The following is a 22105-nucleotide window of genomic DNA, read 5'->3' as shown; positions in this document are numbered from 1 at the left end:
AAAGTGTTAAAGAACGATGAAAATTATAGGGGTTTGGTAAATGATTTTGTTTATTACCTAATATTTACACCAACAGGCATGTCGGGAGGTCTTCGGCGTTCGGTAGAAGGTGATCTCCAGGCAGGAGACGAAGCTCCACTGCTGACTGGGGATGTACCTAAAATATTACCCAAATTTTATATATCCAGCTCCTCTTTTATAATGGTTTCGTATTCTATTTTTCGAAAGTAGGTTCAGTGGCACAATTCTCTACTATCAATACTGACGAAAATCAAAAATTTTACACACATTGCCATACAACGTGGCAATGCTGCCAGCATTATGGGAACGTTCCCGATAGACAGCGATGTGGAGGAATACTACGACGCGTAGCGCGCCTCCTTTCTTTTATATTCTTAATTTTTTTTATATATTTGTTTTTTTTTTCGTCAATGTGTATATATAGTTTTAATTTTAATAATTTAATGTAAATATTTAGTTATATAAGTTTTGTACTGTATAATATGTAATAAAATTCTATTGTTAGATGAATAAAATGTATGTCTTGGGTTCCATTTGGTTGTATGAAGATCCCCCATTTTAAAATGTACTGAACAATAAGATGTTACGGCATTTGGTCGGCGTGCATTTCAAATTTTAATACGCAATTCCTCAATACCTGGCAATGTTGTCGATAGTCGATAGTATTGAGGAATCGCCCCTCTCAATACGCTATGCAGTAACAATTATTTTAAGAATATTGAAGATTTAGTGAACATACCTTCTTCATTAATTTTCTTATTATAACGTTGTATCATGATACGAATAGAAGGCGCAGTTTCTTTCGGCTGCGGTTTCCTCTGCGAAGACGGGGAAGACGGTAATGGCGGTCTGGTTCTCTTCTTCATTTCTTCCGTTTCTTGAAGGTCACCAGAACTTTTAGAGCGAGTACTCTTCTCTTGTTTTACTTTTTCAGGTTTAGCTTCTTTCTTTTTTGTTTCGCTTCTGTGGCAATGTTCTGAAGGTCTGACTTCAGGTAGGTCTTCTACGTTGACTGGTATGACTGCTCGGGGTACTGACTCCCCGCTGCGGACGACTGGGGAAAATATTTTGCGAGTCGTTTTGACTATTACTTCTGGTGAGTGGTCTCTTTGTTCTGGTGCTTTCAATTTGAGGACGAATATCTGTAAAGAATAGTTTCGAATCAATCCGGAATGAAGCAAACTTTTTGTTTTTATTGTAGTGTCTGTCAAGTTATTATTTAATGAAGATCTAGAAGCCACGAGAAAAGGTAGTTTCCGTATTGTTTCATAAACTCGTAGCACATCCTTACAAGCGTCAAAATGTTTTAAGCTACTAGCATACTCTCTCACAAAAAAATAAACTGGCCAAAGTTCGTGTGTGAATCATAGGAAAGTTTACTTACTTCGCCTTCCGAATCAGAATGCAACGACGTTGGAGGTGTTCTCGGCTTCTCAGATGCTCGACGAGGCCTCTTCCTTCTCCTAGGTATCTCCACAGTGACAGTATCCACTTCATGTTCCGTATCACTCTCAGAAGGCTTCGACTGCTCCCTCTCTAACCTAGCCCTAGATTTAGACTTCTTCTTCCCATTAGTTTTCTCAGCATCCCTTATCTTAAAATCATCTTTCGCTTCCTCAAAACTATCTCTATCCTTATTTTCTATATTCCTTTCTCTTTCTGTTTTAGGTTTTGGACTGTAATCTTTGTATACGGTTATTTCTTTATCCGTACTCTTCTCACGGGCTTCGCTATCGACATCTTTTTCTTTAAAACGGCTGGAACTCCCTCTTTCTATTTCTTCAATAGTTTTTCTTATAAACATAGCGTCTTCTTCTATGCTTGGTTGTCTGCTAATCTTTCTTCTACTCTTTTCTGTGAGTTTGTTCTGAAATGGCAGTTACTTATGAAGGATTTAGACGTAATTGTTTCATGTTTGAAGAATGTGTGTGTTACCTGTTCACGGGTTTTTGGACGGGCTCCTGACGATTCTTTTGATTTTACGCTCCGTGTATCTGAAAGGACAACTGTTGGAATTGTGAGGGCTAGTTAATTTCAATTCAATTACTTTACACAGTTTTTTTTCTAGTCATCTTAGTTTGTAATTATACTATAGATCGTAAAGAAATAAATTACTACGTTTGCTAAGCTATCCGCAGTTAAACAGTTATTTTTGAACACATAATCAATGTGTAAATGACGTTTAGATTTCTTTACAGATTTCCTGGACACATTCTTTCGTACTTTACTTATAATTTATTTTTATTCTAAAAGAAATGTAGCTCACCAGCACCATTTGGCTGCAGTACAGCGGTCCCGGTAACAGCCGAGCTGGTCTCACAGAGCAGCCTGGCCTCAGCCTGCCCATAAGTGTAGACTGGCTTCTGAGGAGTGTGGCGAGGAGACACAGCCACTAGTGGAGCCGCTGTGCAGATCTCCTCGTCTTCTATCTCTACTAGAACAGCTCCTCGGCTTTGAGGACCGTCGCAGTCGTCGGCGCCGTCGAGCTGGTAAATGAAGTAGGTTGTAGAATATTGAAGTACCATAAAGGGATGTATTTCAGGACGTTGAACCTCTTTGCGTTAGAGTTTTGCTGAGCTTTTGTAATAATATGTGGATGTAAACCTAATATTGACATTGTTTGAGGATATCTATAGTAAATTCTTCTGCAATCTACCTCTATATTAAATTAAAATAAGATTTTAGAGTATCGTTTACACCGGGCTTCTTGGTCTTTTTCTTTACCAACAACCTGGTAGTGGATTCAAAATACCAAATATTAAAAAATCAAAACCAATGATTAAGCTAAAAAAAACTTGCAATTTTGGGATTATTGCTTCAAGGACTACTACATATCACGGTTATTTGGTTTGTAAGTAGTCTAGAATATATTATTATCTCGGTCTTCATAAGATAAACTTACAGAATGTTCTCTTTCGTACTCCGAATCGAAGTCATCAGCGTCATTAACACTGAGACTGGACGCATGGAGTCTGCCAGACCCCGCTGCTGACGGAGCCACGCTGCCATCAGACTGGGTCCTCGTGAGGGGGGCCTGGGGGACCTTGCTGTTGCGAGCTCGAGCTGCTCGGAGTAGCGCTGAGGTGGACGCTTCAGGTGCTATGCCTCGGGACTTCTCCCATTCGTGGAGTTTGCGAGTGAAGGAACGGGAGATACCTGGAACGAGAAGCATTTGAGAAACTGTTTTCTAAGGTTTCTTTGAGAAAGTTTTGAAGTTGAAGCATGATCTTTATTTGGCAAGTAAGGTGCCAGAAGTTGCGTAAAATAATTTTATGATAGTTATTGTACCTTGGAATTTGAAGAGACCCGTGGAGGTCTGTACCAGCACTTCGTCAGGTTTTGCTTCCTTCTCCCACGCTGGTACTGAGTTGGTTTCTTTCATACGTTTCCATTCGTCTGTAAAAAATAAATAATCAAAAGCTATCAATGTTGGACTAATTCATCCGTAACTTATTTTTAAAGATCAATACTTTTTACGTTTTACTAGTAAATTATTTGTACTACCAAAACAGAGAATACCGAATTCTACCTTCCATAAGTACTTAGTTGTATTTAGTGCAGAACTCTAAAGGAACAAGTCCTTGAAACTAGTTTAAATGCGTCGAATATCAAGATGGAGTGCAAATTACTATCCTGTTATTTTGTAAATGCTTCTCACCCCATTTCCTAAGGAAGTCCTCGCTCAAGTCCTGCCTGGCCGGCACCGGCAGGGGTTGCTTCACCCCCTTCTTCAGCTGCCATTCCGTCAGCTTCTTACGGAAAGCGGCTGATAGCTGCTCCTCGGTCGCCACTGGACGAGATGATGGGACTGCACCTGAAATATTGCAGATAGACGTTATTAAGACCAACTTAATTTCAAAAAAAAATCGAGCGTGTGATAAAAAATGCCTTGAAGCAAGTGACCCAGTTTCCATCATTACTCAGACTATAGGGAGCCCCATACGAATAAAAACTAAAAATTTTTTTCATACTTAGGGTCTATTATTATTTGTGCCTGTGTTTTGAGTTTTAAAGTCTAATTGTGTCACGAAATTTATTTAAAGTTCAAGAGATCTTACACTGTAGATCTTCTCTATACGAAAGTGTAACCATTAGCCAGCTTTACACGTACACTGTATCGCTCGTTCTTAGAAGCGTACAGGATTACGCGCGTGAAAGACAGCGCTCTCATCGCTCGCGATTTTCTTCGCGCACACAACTGATGAGTGCGGCGCGTGGTCTTTCCTTTGCCCTTGCACACCCTTTATACGCTCGTTCTTTTACGCGCGATTGTTGTTTTGTGCGCAATAGAGTGTGTGTGTAACGGTGGCTATTGATGCAAGATGTTTTTGGAAATATAGTAATTAGATAAGTAAGATAAAATTGTGTGGTAGTTTATATCTCACCTGCAGCATACAACTTGCCACGTCTATCGGAGAACTCTCTCCGGAGTCGCGACTGTAGTGCGGCGTAGTCGCGTGCTATCTCTTCACGAACCACGCTCGCCTCACATCCACTGCTTAGACCCTCGGTTTCTGAAACAAAGGATACAGAGCATAAGATTTTAAATAGACAAGGTACGTAAGGCATACAGCTAGTGTATTCGCTGATAAAATAAGCTAGTATATATTATTTTATATTGTTATAAATCAGCCATTTCAGGCCGTATCAATTTCAGTTTAGGAGTTGAAGCGGTCGCCATAGCCGAAATCAGTCGTAGATTAGTAGTAGTGAGCTAGTTAAAATAAAACTATAGGGTTCTGGTCACACGTTGCTTAAGAATACACATGAAAAAAATATTTCAGTGGGTAAATATCTTAATCAATTTTGACGTAATAATGTAGGAAGCTAGTCGATTATGCCACACGAAAATTCAGAATCTACAGCTCTATTAAGGAGTCTGAATAAAAAAAACAACAGCTAGAATGTCAACTCTGTCAAAGGATTGACAATTTCTGTCAACCAATTACAATTACTAGCAAAAAGGAGTGAGGATGCCGAAATAAAGATTCAAATTTTAGTCTGGACCTTACAAAAGAAATAAAATGCTTATATGAAAGAAACAGTTGTATAAACGATAAGTTTTATACAACATACAAGACAATGTAAGCAAAAAGAAAACATTAACTATCTACTACCAAAATAAATAATTAATCTACGAAATATGGGTTAACAAAATAGAGCCAATGATATCAAGTTCTAAATGTAAGACAGTGAAGAATTACATTCAATTCTGCTTCAAAAAGCAAATCTCATCTCTTTACAAATATCGGTAAAAGGGTTTAACACATAATTTTTGTTTCAGGAGGCTAGAGGGAGTTCACCAATGGTTCCCCCCTTCCTTCTCTGTATAGGTTTTGTTTTATTGGTGTATGTCGTAGTAAGTATACGATTCAATATTAATTTATAACAACATCCTTCCCTTTCTGAAAACGTGTACTTGGCTAGAACAAAATTACATGGCGGCTACGATCGTTTGATGCAAGAACAACTAAAATATACTGTTATTGATCATCGTGATGATCTTTCGATAACCGATCTGTAGGTTGAGCAAAATTTGGCGCGGTCATTCCATAGATGGGTGACCGCATAGAGGTATTCGACCTGGACGTGTCTGTGCTTCGGGGGGCACGTAAAAAGTCGGTCCTGGTTGTTGTCAATTAAAATAACAGTCGTTAAGCCACGTTAAGGCGTTTTGGCGACTTGAACAACTTTGACACTAGGTTGACCACTAACCATCCGATAAGAAGATATGAAGAAGAATAACAGTTTGTCATCATTGCAATGTTCTATTTTTTAGACTGACAGCAGAAGACAGCTTTTGTGGACAGCAGCTGTTCGGGAGCTATGGTCTGGCAACTGCAACATGGCCTGCCGTGCCAGCCAGAGAGGTCTGCCGCAGGCCTTCCCGGACTCCGAGACCACGGGACTGGCTCTCGGCCAGACTCCGGGACAAATACCGGGACAAACACTGGCTTTGGGGCAAGCTGTTGAGAGAGTGTTCGACTCCTCGTGTGTTTGTGACACTTGCCCCTGTCTGCTTCTGGAGAATGTTATGAAGTGAGTACCGTTTTCTTTAAGTGTGGTGGTATGTATTAAATGTGAATGTGTGTTGCTTTAAGCCATGTATCCTACTAATACCAAATATAAATAATTAAGACTAGCTTTAAGTTGTCAAAAATTGCACATCCGCTATACATAAACTTTTAATTCAACACTAATTCTATGGATGGAACACTATGGATAAACTTTTGAATAACATCATATGTACACAGTTATGCAATAGATGTATCTTTATCTTTAATTATGGTGATCTATTCCCCGTTCCCCATTTAAGCCCTTTTCATAGTTAAAAGAGGGGCGTCCGTCGTCGCTACGCACAGTTTGTAAGTAGAGGGAGGTAGAATTTAGTTTCAAAGTACTCGTATCTTATCTAGAAAAGTGTGACTTAATTTTGCTTTTAATCGTATGTCAGAATTTTATTTTTCTAATACGGTGCATCGTAAAATCATTGAATAATGTAATCTTTTATAATAAATATCTCTAACAAGTTAGTTTGTCATTATAAATAACGTTGAGGTGATATTTTTAAAGATTTATTAGGATATGTTTCGCCAAGTCACATTTTATACGAATTTATGGACGTTACTATTTCCAGTTTTCAAGGAATTACACCTTAATTATATAGGAAAGTAAAAAGATATGTTCTTCCACTACCAAATAGCTTAACGTAAATTAGTAACTCTCAAGAAATCATTCTGGGGCTAGAACAGAGTAATGTGTTTGTGGTTAAACTTTTTACGAATCAATTCCAATACAAATAAATATAGAAAACTCACAGCAAGCAAAATTTTATCGACACTATTCTTAAAAAAAATTATACTCTGCAAAATTAAGCTCTGATTATTTTTGTATATTACCTTTTTTGTACACAGTTTTCTGTAGGCATTCCGAATAACTACCGAAAAGTTTTATCTTAATTTACTTATAGCTCAATATACGTCTTATCGTTGCAGAATATGCGAGCCAGCCATAGCCAGCTATAACCAAGCTCTACGAGATCTGATTCCCCGCACCGGCTCGCCCGATGCACATGGCGTATGTAACAGTCGAAGACTTTAGAAAAATTAACAAAATCACTGGCAACCTTCCAAATTTCTCGCTCTAGGTGCTAAATCATGGATATTTAGCATTTTTGCTTCGTAATCTGTAATTCGTTTAATCTCAGGTGCTTTTTTGTGGCTGTCCATTATATTTTCTTTGACTGTGCTAAATTGTTGGAACAATTTTGCAAAATTTTTATTCTATCCTTGTACTAATTGCCTTCGAGAAGTCGTGGGTTCGATTCCCACACGGAACAGTTATGTGATCAATTCACAAATAGTTGTATGGGGTCTGGTTGTACTTTATGTCCGTCGTTTGCATGTTTGTAAAAATTCCCGCAACACAAGAGAAAAGATTTTAGAGAGAATAGACTTTACAAGGATATTTACAACAAATACGATAACTAAATATTCTTAAACACTTATATTAAAGATTTTATTTTGTCATTACAGATAGCCCAAATATATGAATTGTTACTTGAAATATTGGCGACCGATACCACACAACCGCAGGTAATGTACGTAATTAGTATTGATTTAAGCAGAACATGTATACAAAATTTAGTTAATACTATTATATATTTTTTATATTTTCCTTAGTCTCTTGATCTAATGAGCCTAGATATTATATCTACGGTCTTTTTTGTTATTGTCTGTTGCAGGTAGCACGTATAGGCATATTCAATTCATGTGAAAACTTCACATTCATCAAACCAGAACAGAGGAAAAGACCAGCAAACAAAAGTGTGTCAATCAGTGACGAAGAAAGGGACACTAAAAAACAACCGTCTACTTCTTTTCGGAGACGGTCACCTCCTCCACCGGAATTACAGCCTGATGACTCATTGTTGACGCTGCATGCTCCACCACCAGCTGCAGCTGTTCCACCGGCTGAAGCTAAACCCCCTCACTCACTCTTGAAGCCACCATCAGCTCCCCCATTTCCTCCAGAACCCGAACCCCTGGCACCTCCATTACTACCTACTTCTCAAACCGGCGAGTCTTCAAAACCAGTAGAGAGTCAGACAAGTTCATCTTCTTCTCAAAAGGCTGGTCTTCAGACAGATAGCCGAAGCTTAGAAATGTCGAGAGCGACTTTACAACGACACATCGATCACGGCCCACCTCCCAGTCAGCCTAAATACGTCTGTCCTAAGTGCAAGGCAGCAGGGGTCACTTGCATGCGAGGATGTCCTCACGAAAATAGAAAAGTTGACAATTAATAAACATTCACTGGATAATTGCTGTTTTCTTTTTCATCCAGTGTTGATATAGTGATAGAATTTGTAATAAGTTTTCTTTCACTGTTTTGAATAATTTATTTATTATTCACTAGCTCTTTCTTGCTCGCGACTCCGTTTGAATGAATACGCTTTTCTGGAAGTTGTCCGACATAAAGGGTTACTTTCGCTTTTATTATTTGTTAGTTGAGATTCGTAAAAACCACAGCTTTAAAACCTGCCCCCCACTTACGAGTAGGTCACTCGCTAATAATATGCTGACAAACTTTCAGCTTCTATTACGTTTCTATATCGGCTTTCGAGCTCTTATTAGTTTTTATAGGCAAGTGGCTACTTTCCATTGATTGCATCAAGAACATGAAGATATTTGTGTTAAATCTGATAGTATATTCAAATAAATTACATATCTTTGAACGAGTCATCCAATGTCAAAAAGACATTGACTGCGAAGTCACTACTTGACAGTTTCCATTTCCCTTTCAAAATAAACATGGCAAAAATATTTACAATAAAAATGACCAACGCCTAAGTTTCTAAATTAAATAAATATGAAATTATATTCAAGAGCATGACACTATAATGTTTGCTGGTATGCAGTTAGATCATGGACTGGCATGGATGATGACTGCCCCTGCACGAACTGTCCTGACGATTACGTGACTGGTAAAGTTATCAGCATATCCAGCTAGGAATATATAGATAAGTAGAGACCTAAAAGCATATTAAAGTAAGCGTAGAATATTGACGTACAGAACAGTGAATATTGACGTTAACAGGAGAAGGTTAATGGCGTACAGTGCAATGAGTCGAAAAGTAATATTGTCACTCATTTAACGGTAAACAAGGAGATGGAAGTAGCCGCCTTGATGCTTGGGAAACTGATGATTTATTGTACTAGGGAAGATTTAAAGTTTATTTCAGTATTTGTTTTCAGAAGTTTGTTCAAGAACTAGATACAGAAGGTCAAGAAGAAAAAGAAGACTATTAAAATATCTTCTGATTTCTATCGTTTCTGCTTTCATACTGGTCAGTATTTCACCAGAGACACTTAAGTTTTGATTTGTGAGCTCGAAACTTTAACATTAACAATTATGAATATATAAACATGTTCTATTGTTTTCTTGTAGTATTTGATTTCTGTTTCAGGTACTTGCTCTAGGCAACCCAAAAGAACGATGTGATTCCAGCCAATCCAGTAATGTCATTGTTAAGTTTTTGTGTATGTTGTACAAACCCTTTCCAAGGTATCGAAACGTTACTTATTTTCTTTGGTATATTTATGTTATTGTAGAAGATGTAACATGAGAATTAGCTCTATTACTAATAATAATTTCTGTAAAATTTTGATATTTTCTAATGATTATTACAGAATTAGTACCGAGATTTTAAAATTTTTTGAAGAAATTTTCCGAATTTTGACGGATTTCGTCAATGATGTGAGTTTTACTTTAAACACAATCTGCTAGAAAATAATATATTGAGCAACAACAACAATTGTAGCTAATATTTTGAGTCAAAAGACGAATATAATCTGAGTATACGATACCGGTTCAAGCCATTATTTAAGTTTCAAAGCTATTTATCTCGGGCCTTTGCAAACCAAGATCTTGGATTGTTTACTATCCCTGTCGCAGCAACCTATCATATCATCTTTCTTTCAATCATCGATGACGACTGCGACTGTAGCCTTTAATAATTCTTATCTATTCTTCTCTTCTCCCCTCTCTCCTCTACTATTGTTTACTATTTCTTTAATAGATTTATAAAACAATATTATTTCTCCACAGTTAATTTCCTTCTTCCAAAACGACCTAACCGGAGCATCTCTACGTGAAAAATTCTCTGCAGTAGGTCCACACGGATCAGAAGTTAGAAGGATATCACAGAGCAAAACAAGCTTTCCAAAAAGGACAAGCAGCAGTAAACGGCTCAGTTCTAGCTCCAGTACCGACAAGGGACGGAACTCGGGCCCTCAATCTGATAAAGGTTATATAGGAGGCTCTGAAAGTGATTGACTGAATTAAGAGAAACGCGTCCATTGGGTTGAAATGGGAATTTCAGGACCGTAAGGATTTGTTGCTCGGTATTGACTCTGGTGCAGCTATACTGATGCTGTACACGATGTACAGTGAGGTAATAAAGTTGCGAAACATATTTAGTCTTTCGAATTTCTACATTCTGAAGCATATGAATCCGTGAAGATAACATTTGACATTGATTAAAATGTTTTCTCTTACTAAATCTACTTGATTTTTTTCAGGTCTGTATTAAAATTGCGTAAGAGGTTTTCAGAATATGATTTTGTTAAGCGACTATTGTCTTAACAAATTTCTATGGTACAATCTTTTGCGATTGTACTAAATATATGAATACATAACAACAAATCCTTACAGTCCGTATGTTTCAATGCCGACGCAGTGGACGCGTAGCTGTTAAATTCTGATGAAAATCTTGCCCTGCAGAAAGTGCGCATAAATAAAATAATCTTTAAAAATTTTGTTTTCTTTTGAACAGTAAGAACAGACTCTGTCGGTAAGATTAGAGTTATTGTGCCGAGACCTCGAGGAACGTAAAGTCCAAGATATGATCCAAAACATATTGACGCTAATGATTTAATCCATAGAATAACCACTAGCTAATGAAAAAGCAACTATTTATAAAATGTAAGATATTAACTAGCAAGTAGTCTACATTATACTTACTAAGGAATTAAAGAAAAATGTTAAGTACCTATCAAACCTATTTCAATTACAGGAATTCGATTTTTTTTCTATCAAAGAGATGTCAATTAACTAGCCGTCACAAGCAAAACTGACTACTTCCGACACCAAAATTTTATTCACAATTCACCGCAGCGCCACACAATTTACAATAGGTGCAAAATCCTCTACTAAAGCCATAGAATTATCTGGAACACCAAAATCATGGCCAAACACTGACAAAACTACAAATCTTCGGACAAGAAGTAATACAGAACTTGGTCTCAATAAAACAGAAGAATATGAACAGAGGTAAAGAAGATAACATCGGTATGTTCAGATCTCAATCGACGGAGCCTATGAAAGAATTTGTTGTATCTACTCATGTATTACCTTCGTCCCCGGAACTCCTTCACAAGGAGGTGCAATGGTTTGTATGAAATATATACCTTCTTGAATGGCGGATTTAAATGGACTTCAAATCCGTTTTAAACCTATTCGTATTATAATATGTGATTAGGTATTCGTAGAAAAGAAGATATTGTTAAAATTCAAAGCCTTTTAGCGTTTTAAAGCTGTTTAAAACGTCCTTAATGTCCTGGATGTCAATTTATCTATATAAGCATGTATTTAGAAGTATATAAGTATGTTTATCAGTTATTTGGTTAGCATAGTACAAGCTCTGCTTAGTTTGGAATCAAATGACCGTGTGTGTGAGTTGTCCAATAATATTTATTTATTTATTTATACGCATCCCAAATTCCAGAGTGAAAGTTGTAGCGTGAAATTAAGTAGTGTTAGAATTGTGTGGAAAGTAATTGATATGTTTATAGAAATAATTACTAGAATTATAAATATTAAAATTTACTCAATATAAATACATATTTCAGCTTGTTGCGATGACAATTATTACTGGAGAATAGCCAAGTATGTCTTGTTGATCGCATTCTTCGCCATCGCATATGTTAGTACCAACAATGTTATCATACTATTATTTGACTGCCTCCGTGGCGCAGTGGTTTAGGTCACCACGCCGCTACCATTGCGTCGGCAGGTCGTGGGTTCGATTCCCACACGGGACAATTATTTGTGCGATCCACAAATAATTGTTTCGGGTCTGGTTGTACTTTGTGTCCGTTATTTGTATGTTTGTAAAAGTCCCCGCGACACAAGAGCAATTCTTAGTGCGGGAGTTGTCTTTAAAAAAAACAAAAAAAAAACAAAACAATTTTATAACAATTATAATATTAATACTTAAAGCTCCTTCTACATTTGTATCTATGATTATTATTATAATATACTGTATAATTTTCACTCAAATACATAATATAAAATAATTATAATGTATCAAAGTAATGGTTCCCGTTAGTCAATTTATAGGAAGTGTGAGTACTTTAACTATTGCAACATATTATTTCTGATTGCGAAATATCGACATCATACCAAACGTTTAGCGAGATCCATCCCATTTCAGATTCCAGACATATTTTGTTTATCCAGAAATTTATTTAGAACTTTACAACTTTGAAAAGGCTTTCTTTGCTTAACTCTCGGCTATTATTTAAGATACTATTGTCGTGTCCCAGCTTTTCCTACTTTATTTGACTTGTTCTATATTTCAGTACTAGATATTTGTATGGAGATAAGTAATACTGTGATTCTGGTTTCAGTTCTTGCCACTAGGGGATCCGGCAGAGCGTTGTTTGTCTCCTAATGGCTACAATATTGTCACCTGGTTCCTATGTGTGTCCCACAAAGCAATCGTCAGGTAATCCATACTTATATTATAAATTCATGCTATTACTATAAATGCGAAAGTAACTCTGTCTGTCTGTCAATTTTCATGATATCTGGTATGGAGATATTTTGATACCCGAGAAAGGACATAGACTACTTTTTACCCCAGGAAAATGACGCATTCGGAAGGTAGCGGACGAAGTCGCGGGTAAAACGCGTTATGTGAAACCATTTTAACTTATATGTGGTGGTGGACTTTTTTTATGTGTTTTGACAGGTTTTAAAAAGTCCAGTCTTTTCAAGTTATTTTTATTTTATTTCAGAATCATACAAGCAACAATATGTTACTTTCAAAAACTCTGGGGGATATTTTTCAATTTCGTAAGTGATGTAAGTACCGGTAACTAACATACATACATAAAATCACGGCTATTTTCCATAACAACAATGACCAAAGTACACGTCTTCACTAACTACCAATTTCCTTTGCTTCATTCACATTCATACATTTCAAAAAGGTCCGGCTGGTTAGTTACGAGTAACCAACAACATTATCTAAAATCATAAGTTCGAACTTAATAAAAAAGTACCTACTCCAAACTGGCTTATTAACATTTAATTGTATTCTTTTCAGAGCTGCACATTGCTTACTCCCGTAGACCACAGAGGGCTGACTCGGGAAGATATCCTCAATGAAATACAAAAGGCTCACGATGCTCACGCCCTTCAACCGAAAGGGGACACTGAGGCCCTCAAGTCCTGCGCCAAATGTGCCGCGAAAGGCCATACATGTCCTCCCAATTGTGATAATCCGAAAAGAAAAAAACAGTAAAGTTTTGTAACTGGATGTTGTAGTTTTATTGAAGCCATCAAAATATCAGTTTTTCCACCAAGTGGAGGATTTAGGAATAATATATGATAACAACTTGCAATAATTTTGTGGTACCAATGCTGTAGGGTGCCGGTCTCAGCCAATCTCACTTGGCCAGTAGCATGGACATACAGAAAAATCCATCTATCTGGAAATACTATTTCCCAAAGTTCTATGTAACTTCGATCGATTCAGTTTAAATAAAATACTCGATGGACTGACTATTTTGGACGACTTCGGACTACGAAATCAATTACAGTCTCTGATCAATAAATAAATTCCTCACAAATTATAAACCTGCTCTTAAATTCCAGAAACCTTGATGTTGACCACACATAGCATCAGAAATAAGGGAATAATGCAAATGACATATTAAGGCAATAGGTATTTCATACATTCGTTATAGTCGTAACAAAATGTTCCTGACTTCGAAACCAAGAAACAACCTCAAATCATTGCCTTCAATAGGCCCCTGTATAAAGATTTTCTAGTTTCATAATATTTTGTCCGGTTACTTGTGCCAGGTGCCCAAGATACAGGCCTAGCCTAGTTTGGGACGTACTGTTAAAGTCATGTATCTTTTGAATTTTTGTGGAAATAAACTTTTTATCTTTAAGCTAAAATAACAACGAACGTATGCTCAAAAAAGGTTGTAAAAGTGTCAACGTCAGCGTCATTCTCGAGTCTCAAATTTCAGAACGCATTTGACAAGTACTTACTCAAACACATGCCAAATCTGGCCAAAACTCTTTTCAAACCAAATAATACAACAATTTCAATATGTTCGCTTGTAAAAATTACTGGTATCTGCAGTTCCTTCCTTCAGCATACAAGAACTAGAAAATGAGGGGTATTAAAAGTGTGCTGGTGAAGAGAGCGTGGTGCAGGTAGACCCTGGACCTGGAACATGACTGCCGACCCGATCTGGTGTCCTGATGAATTAGAAGGTTTATGTCTTAAACTGGTTTCATCTTGGGTGGTGATTTGGTGGAATGTCTTATTCAATTTATAAGTGTTATATTTTTTTGACGTAATTAAATGATCAGAACTAGAAGAAGTTAGGCTGTCTTTTCACTGAAGTGGAGCTCAGCGAATTGGATTGCTAGTCGACCAATCACAGCGCCCAAAATCTCCATTTCGTCGCGTTATAGTGCAAACAGTGTCATTGGTTAATGGCGGTCCTCTACACTTCACACTGCCGGGCTTTGCTTCCGTGGAAATACACCAATAAACATTTGGGTCTTTGAAACTGCATTTTTTTTTCAGAACGATACAGTAATTTAGCAGTTCGACAACCACCGAGCCGAATTAAAAATTATATTGTGAAATACGTAGGACCTCTGACGCTTTTTGTTGTCATACTGGTTAGTATCTTTCATAGTAACAAGGAGACAATCTAAAACTATAATAAAATAACTACGTGGCTAACCGCGCAGCCTGGTTTGTGAGTAATTTCTGAAGGAGTATGTCTTGCCCTTGCCCTGTGGTATAGACCATCCTCTGCCAAGTTTCATCAAAATCTGGTCAGCCGTATTCACATAAAAGAAGTACAAACAAAAGTTTCACATTTGTGATATTAGCAAGAATTGCTTCCTGAGAGTTCTTTAACAGAGTTCATGAAGGAATGCAAAGTCCCAACCCGAGCTACCCTTAACCCCTCCCTAATTACGGGAGGAGACTCTTGCCTAACAGTGGGTCAGTAATGGGTTAAATTTATTTGAATAATAATGTACTTATTTTGCCTTACCCTGTTTTTTAAACTTTTACTTTTTGTCTTATATGATACAAACATTTCTGTATTGACATTATTATGATGAAACGGGTCTTAAACGCGATACAATATTTTAAAGAATAGGGTCCCTCATTTGGTTACCCGGCGTTTCGATCAAATTGCATTTGAATCACGTTTTAGAAGCTGTCGCATTGTAATATTATATGTATACAAGTCGAGAGAGCCCAAAATCTTTAATTTTCTTTTCAGTTCCTGAGTATAGAAGAGACACAGTATTGCAACACCAAAAATAATCGTCCGACTTTGTGTATCCTACATAAGATGTTGAAAAAGTATTCCTACATTCTTCTCTAATAATTTGTATTTAAATAAGTACTTTGTGTGCTTATAATATAGCTTTCTAAACTTCTGCTTCATCAAATAAGCTTTAATAGAATACTCATAAAATTTAAATAATTTATTTTCAGAGTAGTATCCGAAACTACTCACTACGTCAGTCAGTCAGTCATTAAATCAGTCATGGGAGATTTTCTTTGAGTGTGGCGATAAAGTAAGTACTGGTAGACTTAATATATTATCACGCCTGTTATGTACGTCGTTGTAGGCAGAGAATTAAAAGTAACAGCCATTGTAACAATTTAAGCAACTCTAGGCTCCTATTCAGAAGTATTTTAATATAATATAGAAAAGACCAATAGTACTTTGCCCGACGCAAGAATCGAACCCAAGATCATCTCATTCATAGGTATAAAAAATATGCAATGGATTTATTTAATTTGGTTTAACGTCAACCAACTACCAAATATTCCTTGTACTGTATACCTAATGACGATTTCAACTCATATTCTAACAACATTTCTTTCTATCCACAGATATATACCCAATAAAAATGGAAACCACACTCAAAGCCACATCAAGAACCAAATTCTCAAGAAAATGACTCCACAAGACCCAACATAAACATGTCCCATCATTGCCACAACCATACGGAATCTTTTTCACAAGGTCTGAAGCTAACCTTACAACCTACTAGTACAATAGGGACCAGTACAGAACAGAGTGCTGAAACCTTATCTGATATTAATCAAGCATTTGTCAGAGCTATAAGCCCACCTGCCTGCCCGCAAGTGCGGTGCCAGCATACCACCCAGGTGATACCAAGACGTGTGAACTATGTAGATGTCCGACAGCCAAGACCTGATTGTACCGGCTGTCCTGCGAAAGATGGTGAAACACGACCCTGTGTCCGTGGGTGTCGCAGAAAATGAGATGTAGCTTTTTTTACTTGGTAATAATATTTTGAATAGTAAATAATAGTGCAATGGATAAATGTAGTTTTATTTTTTGTTCTGTAACCTACCAGCGTTAGAATAGTAGGTATGACAGGACAAACTCAATTTATACATACACGCATAATATCATGCTTGTTATATATACCTCTTTTTGACGCCACCTGAATCATCTGCGATAGATGGACACAGGCCAATGTAGAATGAATAGCCGAAGTTTATAAGAGGTGTATGGAATACAGCCACGTTCCGCCGTTAACAAAGTAAGTCCCATGCTATAGTTGGCGAGAGATAAAAAAATACTTATTATAATAACTAAAATAACTTTAAAAGGGCTAGAGCAATGCTAGTTGCTCTACATTACATTCGAGCTTCTGGGTGAACGAAATAAAAACTGGTTGACTAGGTGACCTCGTGTAACTTGACTACCAGCAATGCGTGCTTTGTAATCAAACTAGGTTTTCTATATGCAAGACTAGACAACAGAACTATACAACCTTTGAATAACAAACCCAATTAATAAATCAAGAACGCATCCAGAATAAAGTCAAGAAACGCCAATAAGACATAAACATGTCAAAATGCTATAAAAATTATCAGTAGATACAATATTTGATTTAAAAATGAACATAAAAGTTTAAAACATGAGACGTGCTAAGAATGGTTCGACGAGGAACGTGAAGTGTTGTGGGTAGGTCTGCTTGACATGGAAAGATGCCTCTGTTACATTCGCCCCGGACTTAGTTATAGAGGTAACGTATTTATCTATTTGTAAGTATTTAACTTGAGGGCTTTTGCCGTGACCCTGCACCAGCTTTGACAATTTCATAGCAAGCCTAAATTATAAAGCACTGTGAAATGATATACCTAGTCTTATAAATAACTCTAACTACATAACATAAAGCTAGAATAGGATCTGTAAAAAATATTATTTAATTTTGATAAGTTACAGGGTTTGTATAGTATTCTTTGATTCGAATGTATACAATAGAACTTTCAATAAGATGTTTACCGTATGAACTACTATTTTTTATCTTGCATACCTCCTCAAAAAAGGCTGATATTAGGCATCTATTTTTGAATTTTTTGTGATTAATCTTTGTGATTTTTTTTTCTTGCCAATATGTCCAGTAATGTACAGTCTTGCTTATCAGTCAATTTTTTCTTGCTTTTCAGATGTACGGTACTACACCCGCAGAATAAAGAGTTATCTACCTTTTTTAGCTCCCGTAGCACTTTCCATTTTTATTCTGGTTAGTAAAGCTTTCGTATTTTGTTCTTGCTTTATTATGATTGCCCAAGCCGTAATTGGCCAGCGTGGGGAACTCGAAAGTCTTACCTCTCCCTCATTACGGGAAGAAGACCCTTACCCATCAATCGGATAATAACGGGTAAAATTAATTTTATTATGATTTTGTTTGATATTAATTATCTTTTTTTTCAGTATTTACCACTAGGAGACCCTCGGGGAGCGAGTGACGATAACAACAATGTTATATTGAGATTCTTGTTAACTACTCGCAAGGCTTTGGACACGTATGTCATATCAATATTTGTTTAGTTTTAGGGCTAAAGACTAGGATATAGGTTCCGACATTTTGCATGATCTACTGATATAGTATTTTAGTTTCTCTTTAGTTTTCTTATTTCTCAAGTAACGCTTTCTTTTGGCGAGGCAACCAAATTAATCCTGTGTAGTGATTCCTGGCACTCCTTAGTTTTTTTTTTATTATCCCTTTTCCGATTTTTTTCTTTTTATTCTGACTTTAGTGATTTATTGTTGAGCTAACTAATACTTTGATAATTATTTTTGTTACAGTTTTATACAAGAGACTCGAAACTTTACATGTGAATTATGTGGTTTATTTTCGGATTACTTCAAGGAAGTAAGTATCAAACAAGTATTCCTCTAACCAAACAAAAATGTATTAACTAAACCTTTGCAAGTGCGCTAGCTAAACGTCATGTAGAGTGCACGACAGATTGGTTGGTAGTGCCCGAATGCACTCAAATGACTTATTTACTCGAAACTTTTGAGTAGTAGCTTGGTCTATTCACACTCGGACTGTGAAAATCTTGCCAAAGGCCAAACTTACAATATTCTTCTTGCTTTCAGCTTCACGCGTACTTTGAAGAAGAAATCTGTGTGACTTTACCCAAAACTCCTGAGCCAGCAGTAGTTGCAGAAGCACCTAAACCGAAACCTGCGCCTGAACCAGCTCCCAAAGTAGAAGAACCGCCGCCAGCTCCAGCACCACCAATGGCTACTCGAACTATCCAAATCAAATCTCCTAAGAAAACCAATCATATCTGTGGGTGCTCAGCGGAAGGGAGTCCAGATTGCAAGAAATACAAAAATAACAAGTCACCAACTAAGTGTGGTGCGAAGACTGCTTCCAAATGTGGTTGCAGCAAAGTACAGATACAGAAGAAGTCGTTCTTTTCTAAGTTTAGTATGAGAAAGAAACATAAAATATAGAAGTGATTTTTTGTGGTTTTATTTTGACTAGATAGATCAAAGTAACAAATCGTAGAGGTAACCTTAGAAGAGATCTCTCATGTCGCTTTCATATAGGGGTAAGTAGTTAGGCGCAGCCTAGGGCCAGGCGAGAACGATACGGGAAAACACCACTTGGCACGATCCTGACAAACTTCTTTTGCTTCATTTACATCTTGTCATACAGGACCACCGGTAACAAATACTACGCACCTGACCTATTTATCAAGAGTTTATTAAAACGACTGTTGTTCGATACGTTAGCTTTCTTATACCACCAATTTTAGGCAATAAACCAATATTTTAGATACTATATTACCATGAATACATGAGGCTCTTGCCAGAAATTCTCAGGATTTGAAATAAAAGTGACTTTTATGTAGTAAGTACGGAAGACGTTTAAGTAAAGGTCTGTATCCTTCTTGGAGTGTCAAATTTAAAAAGATGTCCACACATGACATAGTATGTCAAATTACAATGTCAATATTGGTCAAACGCTAAATTACTTGTGGTAAACATTTTATGAATTTTAGTGAGAAAGCAATGTTTCTGTTGACTTAAGCTGAAGAACATGAACCTTTTGAGTTGGCTACTTGTGATGGTACCAAGTGTGGAGGACATTACGAGTTGGCATGGAAAGCCGGTACCACTACTGTTCGCTGCAGAGTAAGTACAATATTTTACTTCTAGATTCAACCTAAAATGCAATAGTATACGTGGTTCGTGCTGTTCTTGTATCAGATGAAGAATCAGACTTCCATATTACTTGTAAATTTGGAAATTTAAAGATCCTTATGTGTACTGTTGCTGGGCCAAGGCTTTTTCCTTTCAAATTTGTTGTTCTGTGCCACACTGAACTCTACTACGCTGGCCAATCAATGCACATTCAAATTCTACGGTAGCGTAATAAATCTACACATTGTAGAAGGTTTTACAAATTAATCATCAGGTCTCTTTTATCCTATTTTAATGTAGAAAATAATAATAATGCACAATAATTATTTGTTGTTCAAATAGTATCTACTGCTATCTTTATGTGCTTTTCAGATCACAACTGTTCGACGTTTTGTTATTTTAAAACTCTTGCGGTTCTTGCACTCTCCTTTTTTGTTTTGGTGAGTACTTTTACATTTGTGGTATATACTTAAAATTCTGAATGCTGTAAAAATATATGATCATGAGACAGGTTTTGGAATCATGGAATTATGCTAGGATCATTGTAATATTATCTGTTCATTGTAATATTATCATCAGATTAAGGATTTTGGCGAGAAAATTTCAAAATAGCACTGGTCACCTGTATTAATGTTGAGCTTCTACTATGCCTACAACCAACACTTTTCTTTATTAGTCCATCAAGTCAATCAAGGGAACAGACAAATGCCTTCGACACAATATAAGAGGTGGGTTAACCAATCTACATAATCTTTTTTCCAGTACCTGCCCCTTGGGGATCCAGAAACATACTGTGATCCGAAAGTAGTGTGTACAGCCAAGACTACAAGTTCGCCTCTAAAACCACGAACAAATCATGATAATAACGCCGTTTGTTGCCTCTGTGTCCTGTATAGAGTTATTGTCAAGTATGTATTTTATATCTAACATTAAATGTTGCCAGAATATGTTAGGGATCAAATAAAATTTAACACGTAGCTGAATACTGGGCTGGCAGTGTATAGCAAGACAGAAAGTGTCATACACTATTTTCAATATTAATACCATAATTTGTTTACCATCGACACGCTAAGAAGAAGAAGAAGGGTTCACTAAAAAAGCCATTCATGCTTCATGAATTTAAGCCATTATTATTAAACTGCTGATCAAAAATCTGCTGGAATAATATGAACATCAGTCTATCACGCAAACCAAATGCGATTTTGGTAATTTTCAATGGACAGAATGCAAGGAACTTTCCGGGCAAGGACAGCACACGAATTTTTTTTTTGTTTTCACTTAAATTGCATATTATTTCGAAAGGTCAAATTATTGTTATATTGTGTTACTGAGGCTTGCGATTATTATAATATGACTTTCGACCACATAATTAGCCATTTGCTTTGTAACCCGTCGGTATCGGCTTTGACCATATCAATGTATATTTTACTACTTATCTATATCTTAATCATCGGTTTCGTCTACAGAGTAATGTCTATGTTACCATTTATATCTTAATCTTGTTTCAGAGTTGTAGAAAGAACTCATGCTTACATTGAGCACTTTTCGTGCATTGCTGCTGAGATACTTCACGACTTAAAATTAAAGGTATGTTTTTATTTCATTTCTCTTCATTTGTTTGACTTATTCCGTGGTTTGTGTAAAACTGAATCAAATGTATGCGTTGTTCACAGATTTATAAGTTTGTTGAAACTTATGACCAAGCTGATTTGTGTCGATCTGTTTGTGGTAACAAAGAAGTAAGTCTCGCTATTTAAAATAATACTTATTTCTTTCTCTGGTCTTTGTTGACCAATACGTGCAGAAGGCGTGATTTTTTGCATGTATGTATCTATGTACCAGTATACCTTTGTATGTATTTATTGTTATACTCCACATATGCCTTTAGTAGGTGGTTAGAGAAATGCTGCTAGTTTTCACGTTTTAACGGCAAATTCGCTCAACCCATTAAGATGAAATTTGGCATAATGGTTACTTTTGTAAAATAAACCTCACTAGATGAGCTAAATCGAAAGATAAGTTATAGGAAGGAACTAATAATGTTTAAAACCACTACCACCAGTAACACCTGATTTCAATTACTTTTATACAGGATGAGGAATCAGAAAGCAAGACCCTCGTTCGTCTTCGCAGCTGTCGGTGCTCTAAAGACAAGGCCTGTAGGCGGGGATGAAGACCTTTATTAATCCTTGTGCATATTGTGTCTACTGTGATGTTTCTATGTGAATTGTAACTTGTTACGTAGCAATATGAATGTTGAC

The 22105-nt window shown here is 36.6% G+C and overlaps 3 protein-coding genes and 3 long non-coding RNA genes across 9 annotated transcripts in view; 5 read left to right on the top strand and 1 right to left on the bottom strand.

Moving 5' to 3' along the window:
• The window catches only part of LOC142976512 (uncharacterized), a 51614-nt gene that overhangs the window by 1749 nt on the left and 27760 nt on the right, over nucleotides 1–22105 (bottom strand). For 3 of the 4 annotated variants that reach the window (XM_076119921.1, XM_076119923.1, XM_076119925.1), the window contains 9 exons: nucleotides 4407–4535; nucleotides 3680–3835; nucleotides 3310–3417; nucleotides 2924–3177; nucleotides 2288–2507; nucleotides 1957–2027; nucleotides 1406–1888; nucleotides 761–1163; nucleotides 58–157 (listed from right to left, as the gene is read on the bottom strand). In XM_076119921.1, coding sequence (XP_075976036.1) covers nucleotides 58–157; nucleotides 761–1163; nucleotides 1406–1888; nucleotides 1957–2027; nucleotides 2288–2507; nucleotides 2924–3177; nucleotides 3310–3417; nucleotides 3680–3835; nucleotides 4407–4535 — 1924 coding nt within the window. The remainder of the gene's footprint in view (nucleotides 1–57; nucleotides 158–760; nucleotides 1164–1405; nucleotides 1889–1956; nucleotides 2028–2287; nucleotides 2508–2923; nucleotides 3178–3309; nucleotides 3418–3679; nucleotides 3836–4406; nucleotides 4536–22105) is intronic. The other variant, XM_076119922.1, reaches the window with a different exon arrangement.
• LOC142976799 (uncharacterized) lies at nucleotides 4966–8326 on the top strand. Its single transcript, XM_076120366.1, has 6 exons — nucleotides 4966–5105; nucleotides 5306–5380; nucleotides 5801–6060; nucleotides 7017–7098; nucleotides 7557–7616; nucleotides 7766–8326. Exons 2-6 carry the CDS (start codon nucleotides 5327–5329, stop codon nucleotides 8324–8326), a joined length of 1017 nt encoding a protein of 338 aa, XP_075976481.1. The 5' UTR covers nucleotides 4966–5105; nucleotides 5306–5326.
• LOC142976427 (uncharacterized) lies at nucleotides 11862–13588 on the top strand. The gene is made up of 4 exons (XR_012959653.1): nucleotides 11862–12007; nucleotides 12714–12811; nucleotides 13104–13170; nucleotides 13415–13588. It is a non-coding gene; the product is annotated as an uncharacterized LOC142976427 (long non-coding RNA).
• Nucleotides 17268–19243, top strand: LOC142976834 (uncharacterized). Its single transcript, XM_076120409.1, has 5 exons — nucleotides 17268–17424; nucleotides 17849–17925; nucleotides 18117–18208; nucleotides 18492–18558; nucleotides 18789–19243. Exons 1-5 carry the CDS (start codon nucleotides 17379–17381, stop codon nucleotides 19149–19151), a joined length of 645 nt encoding a protein of 214 aa, XP_075976524.1. The 5' UTR covers nucleotides 17268–17378; the 3' UTR covers nucleotides 19152–19243.
• Nucleotides 19655–20735, top strand: LOC142976404 (uncharacterized). Its single transcript, XR_012959650.1, has 3 exons — nucleotides 19655–19835; nucleotides 20217–20284; nucleotides 20607–20735. It is a non-coding gene; the product is annotated as an uncharacterized LOC142976404 (long non-coding RNA).
• LOC142976405 (uncharacterized) lies at nucleotides 21362–22046 on the top strand. Its single transcript, XR_012959651.1, has 3 exons — nucleotides 21362–21431; nucleotides 21518–21583; nucleotides 21937–22046. It is a non-coding gene; the product is annotated as an uncharacterized LOC142976405 (long non-coding RNA).

The sequence above is a fragment of the Anticarsia gemmatalis genome, chromosome 11 (assembly GCF_050436995.1).
Source record: "Anticarsia gemmatalis isolate Benzon Research Colony breed Stoneville strain chromosome 11, ilAntGemm2 primary, whole genome shotgun sequence".
Classification (NCBI taxonomy): Eukaryota; Metazoa; Arthropoda; class Insecta; order Lepidoptera; family Erebidae; genus Anticarsia; species Anticarsia gemmatalis.
This window is presented reverse-complemented; position numbering and strand designations above follow the sequence as displayed.

Coding starts and splice junctions, on each gene's coding strand:
- LOC142976799 (XM_076120366.1), top strand. CDS start 5,327: ATGGTTCCCCCCTTCCTTCTCTGTATAGGTTTTGTTTTATTGGTGTAT. Junction 6,061..7,016: donor CTTCTGGAGAATGTTATGAA/GTGAGTACCGTT, acceptor TTATCGTTGCAG/AATATGCGAGCCAGCCATAG. Junction 7,099..7,556: donor GCTCGCCCGATGCACATGGC/GTATGTAACAGT, acceptor TTGTCATTACAG/ATAGCCCAAATATATGAATT.
- LOC142976834 (XM_076120409.1), top strand. CDS start 17,379: ATGGAAAGATGCCTCTGTTACATTCGCCCCGGACTTAGTTATAGAG. Junction 17,926..18,116: donor CACTTTCCATTTTTATTCTG/GTTAGTAAAGCT, acceptor CTTTTTTTTCAG/TATTTACCACTAGGAGACCC. Junction 18,559..18,788: donor TTTCGGATTACTTCAAGGAA/GTAAGTATCAAA, acceptor TCTTGCTTTCAG/CTTCACGCGTACTTTGAAGA.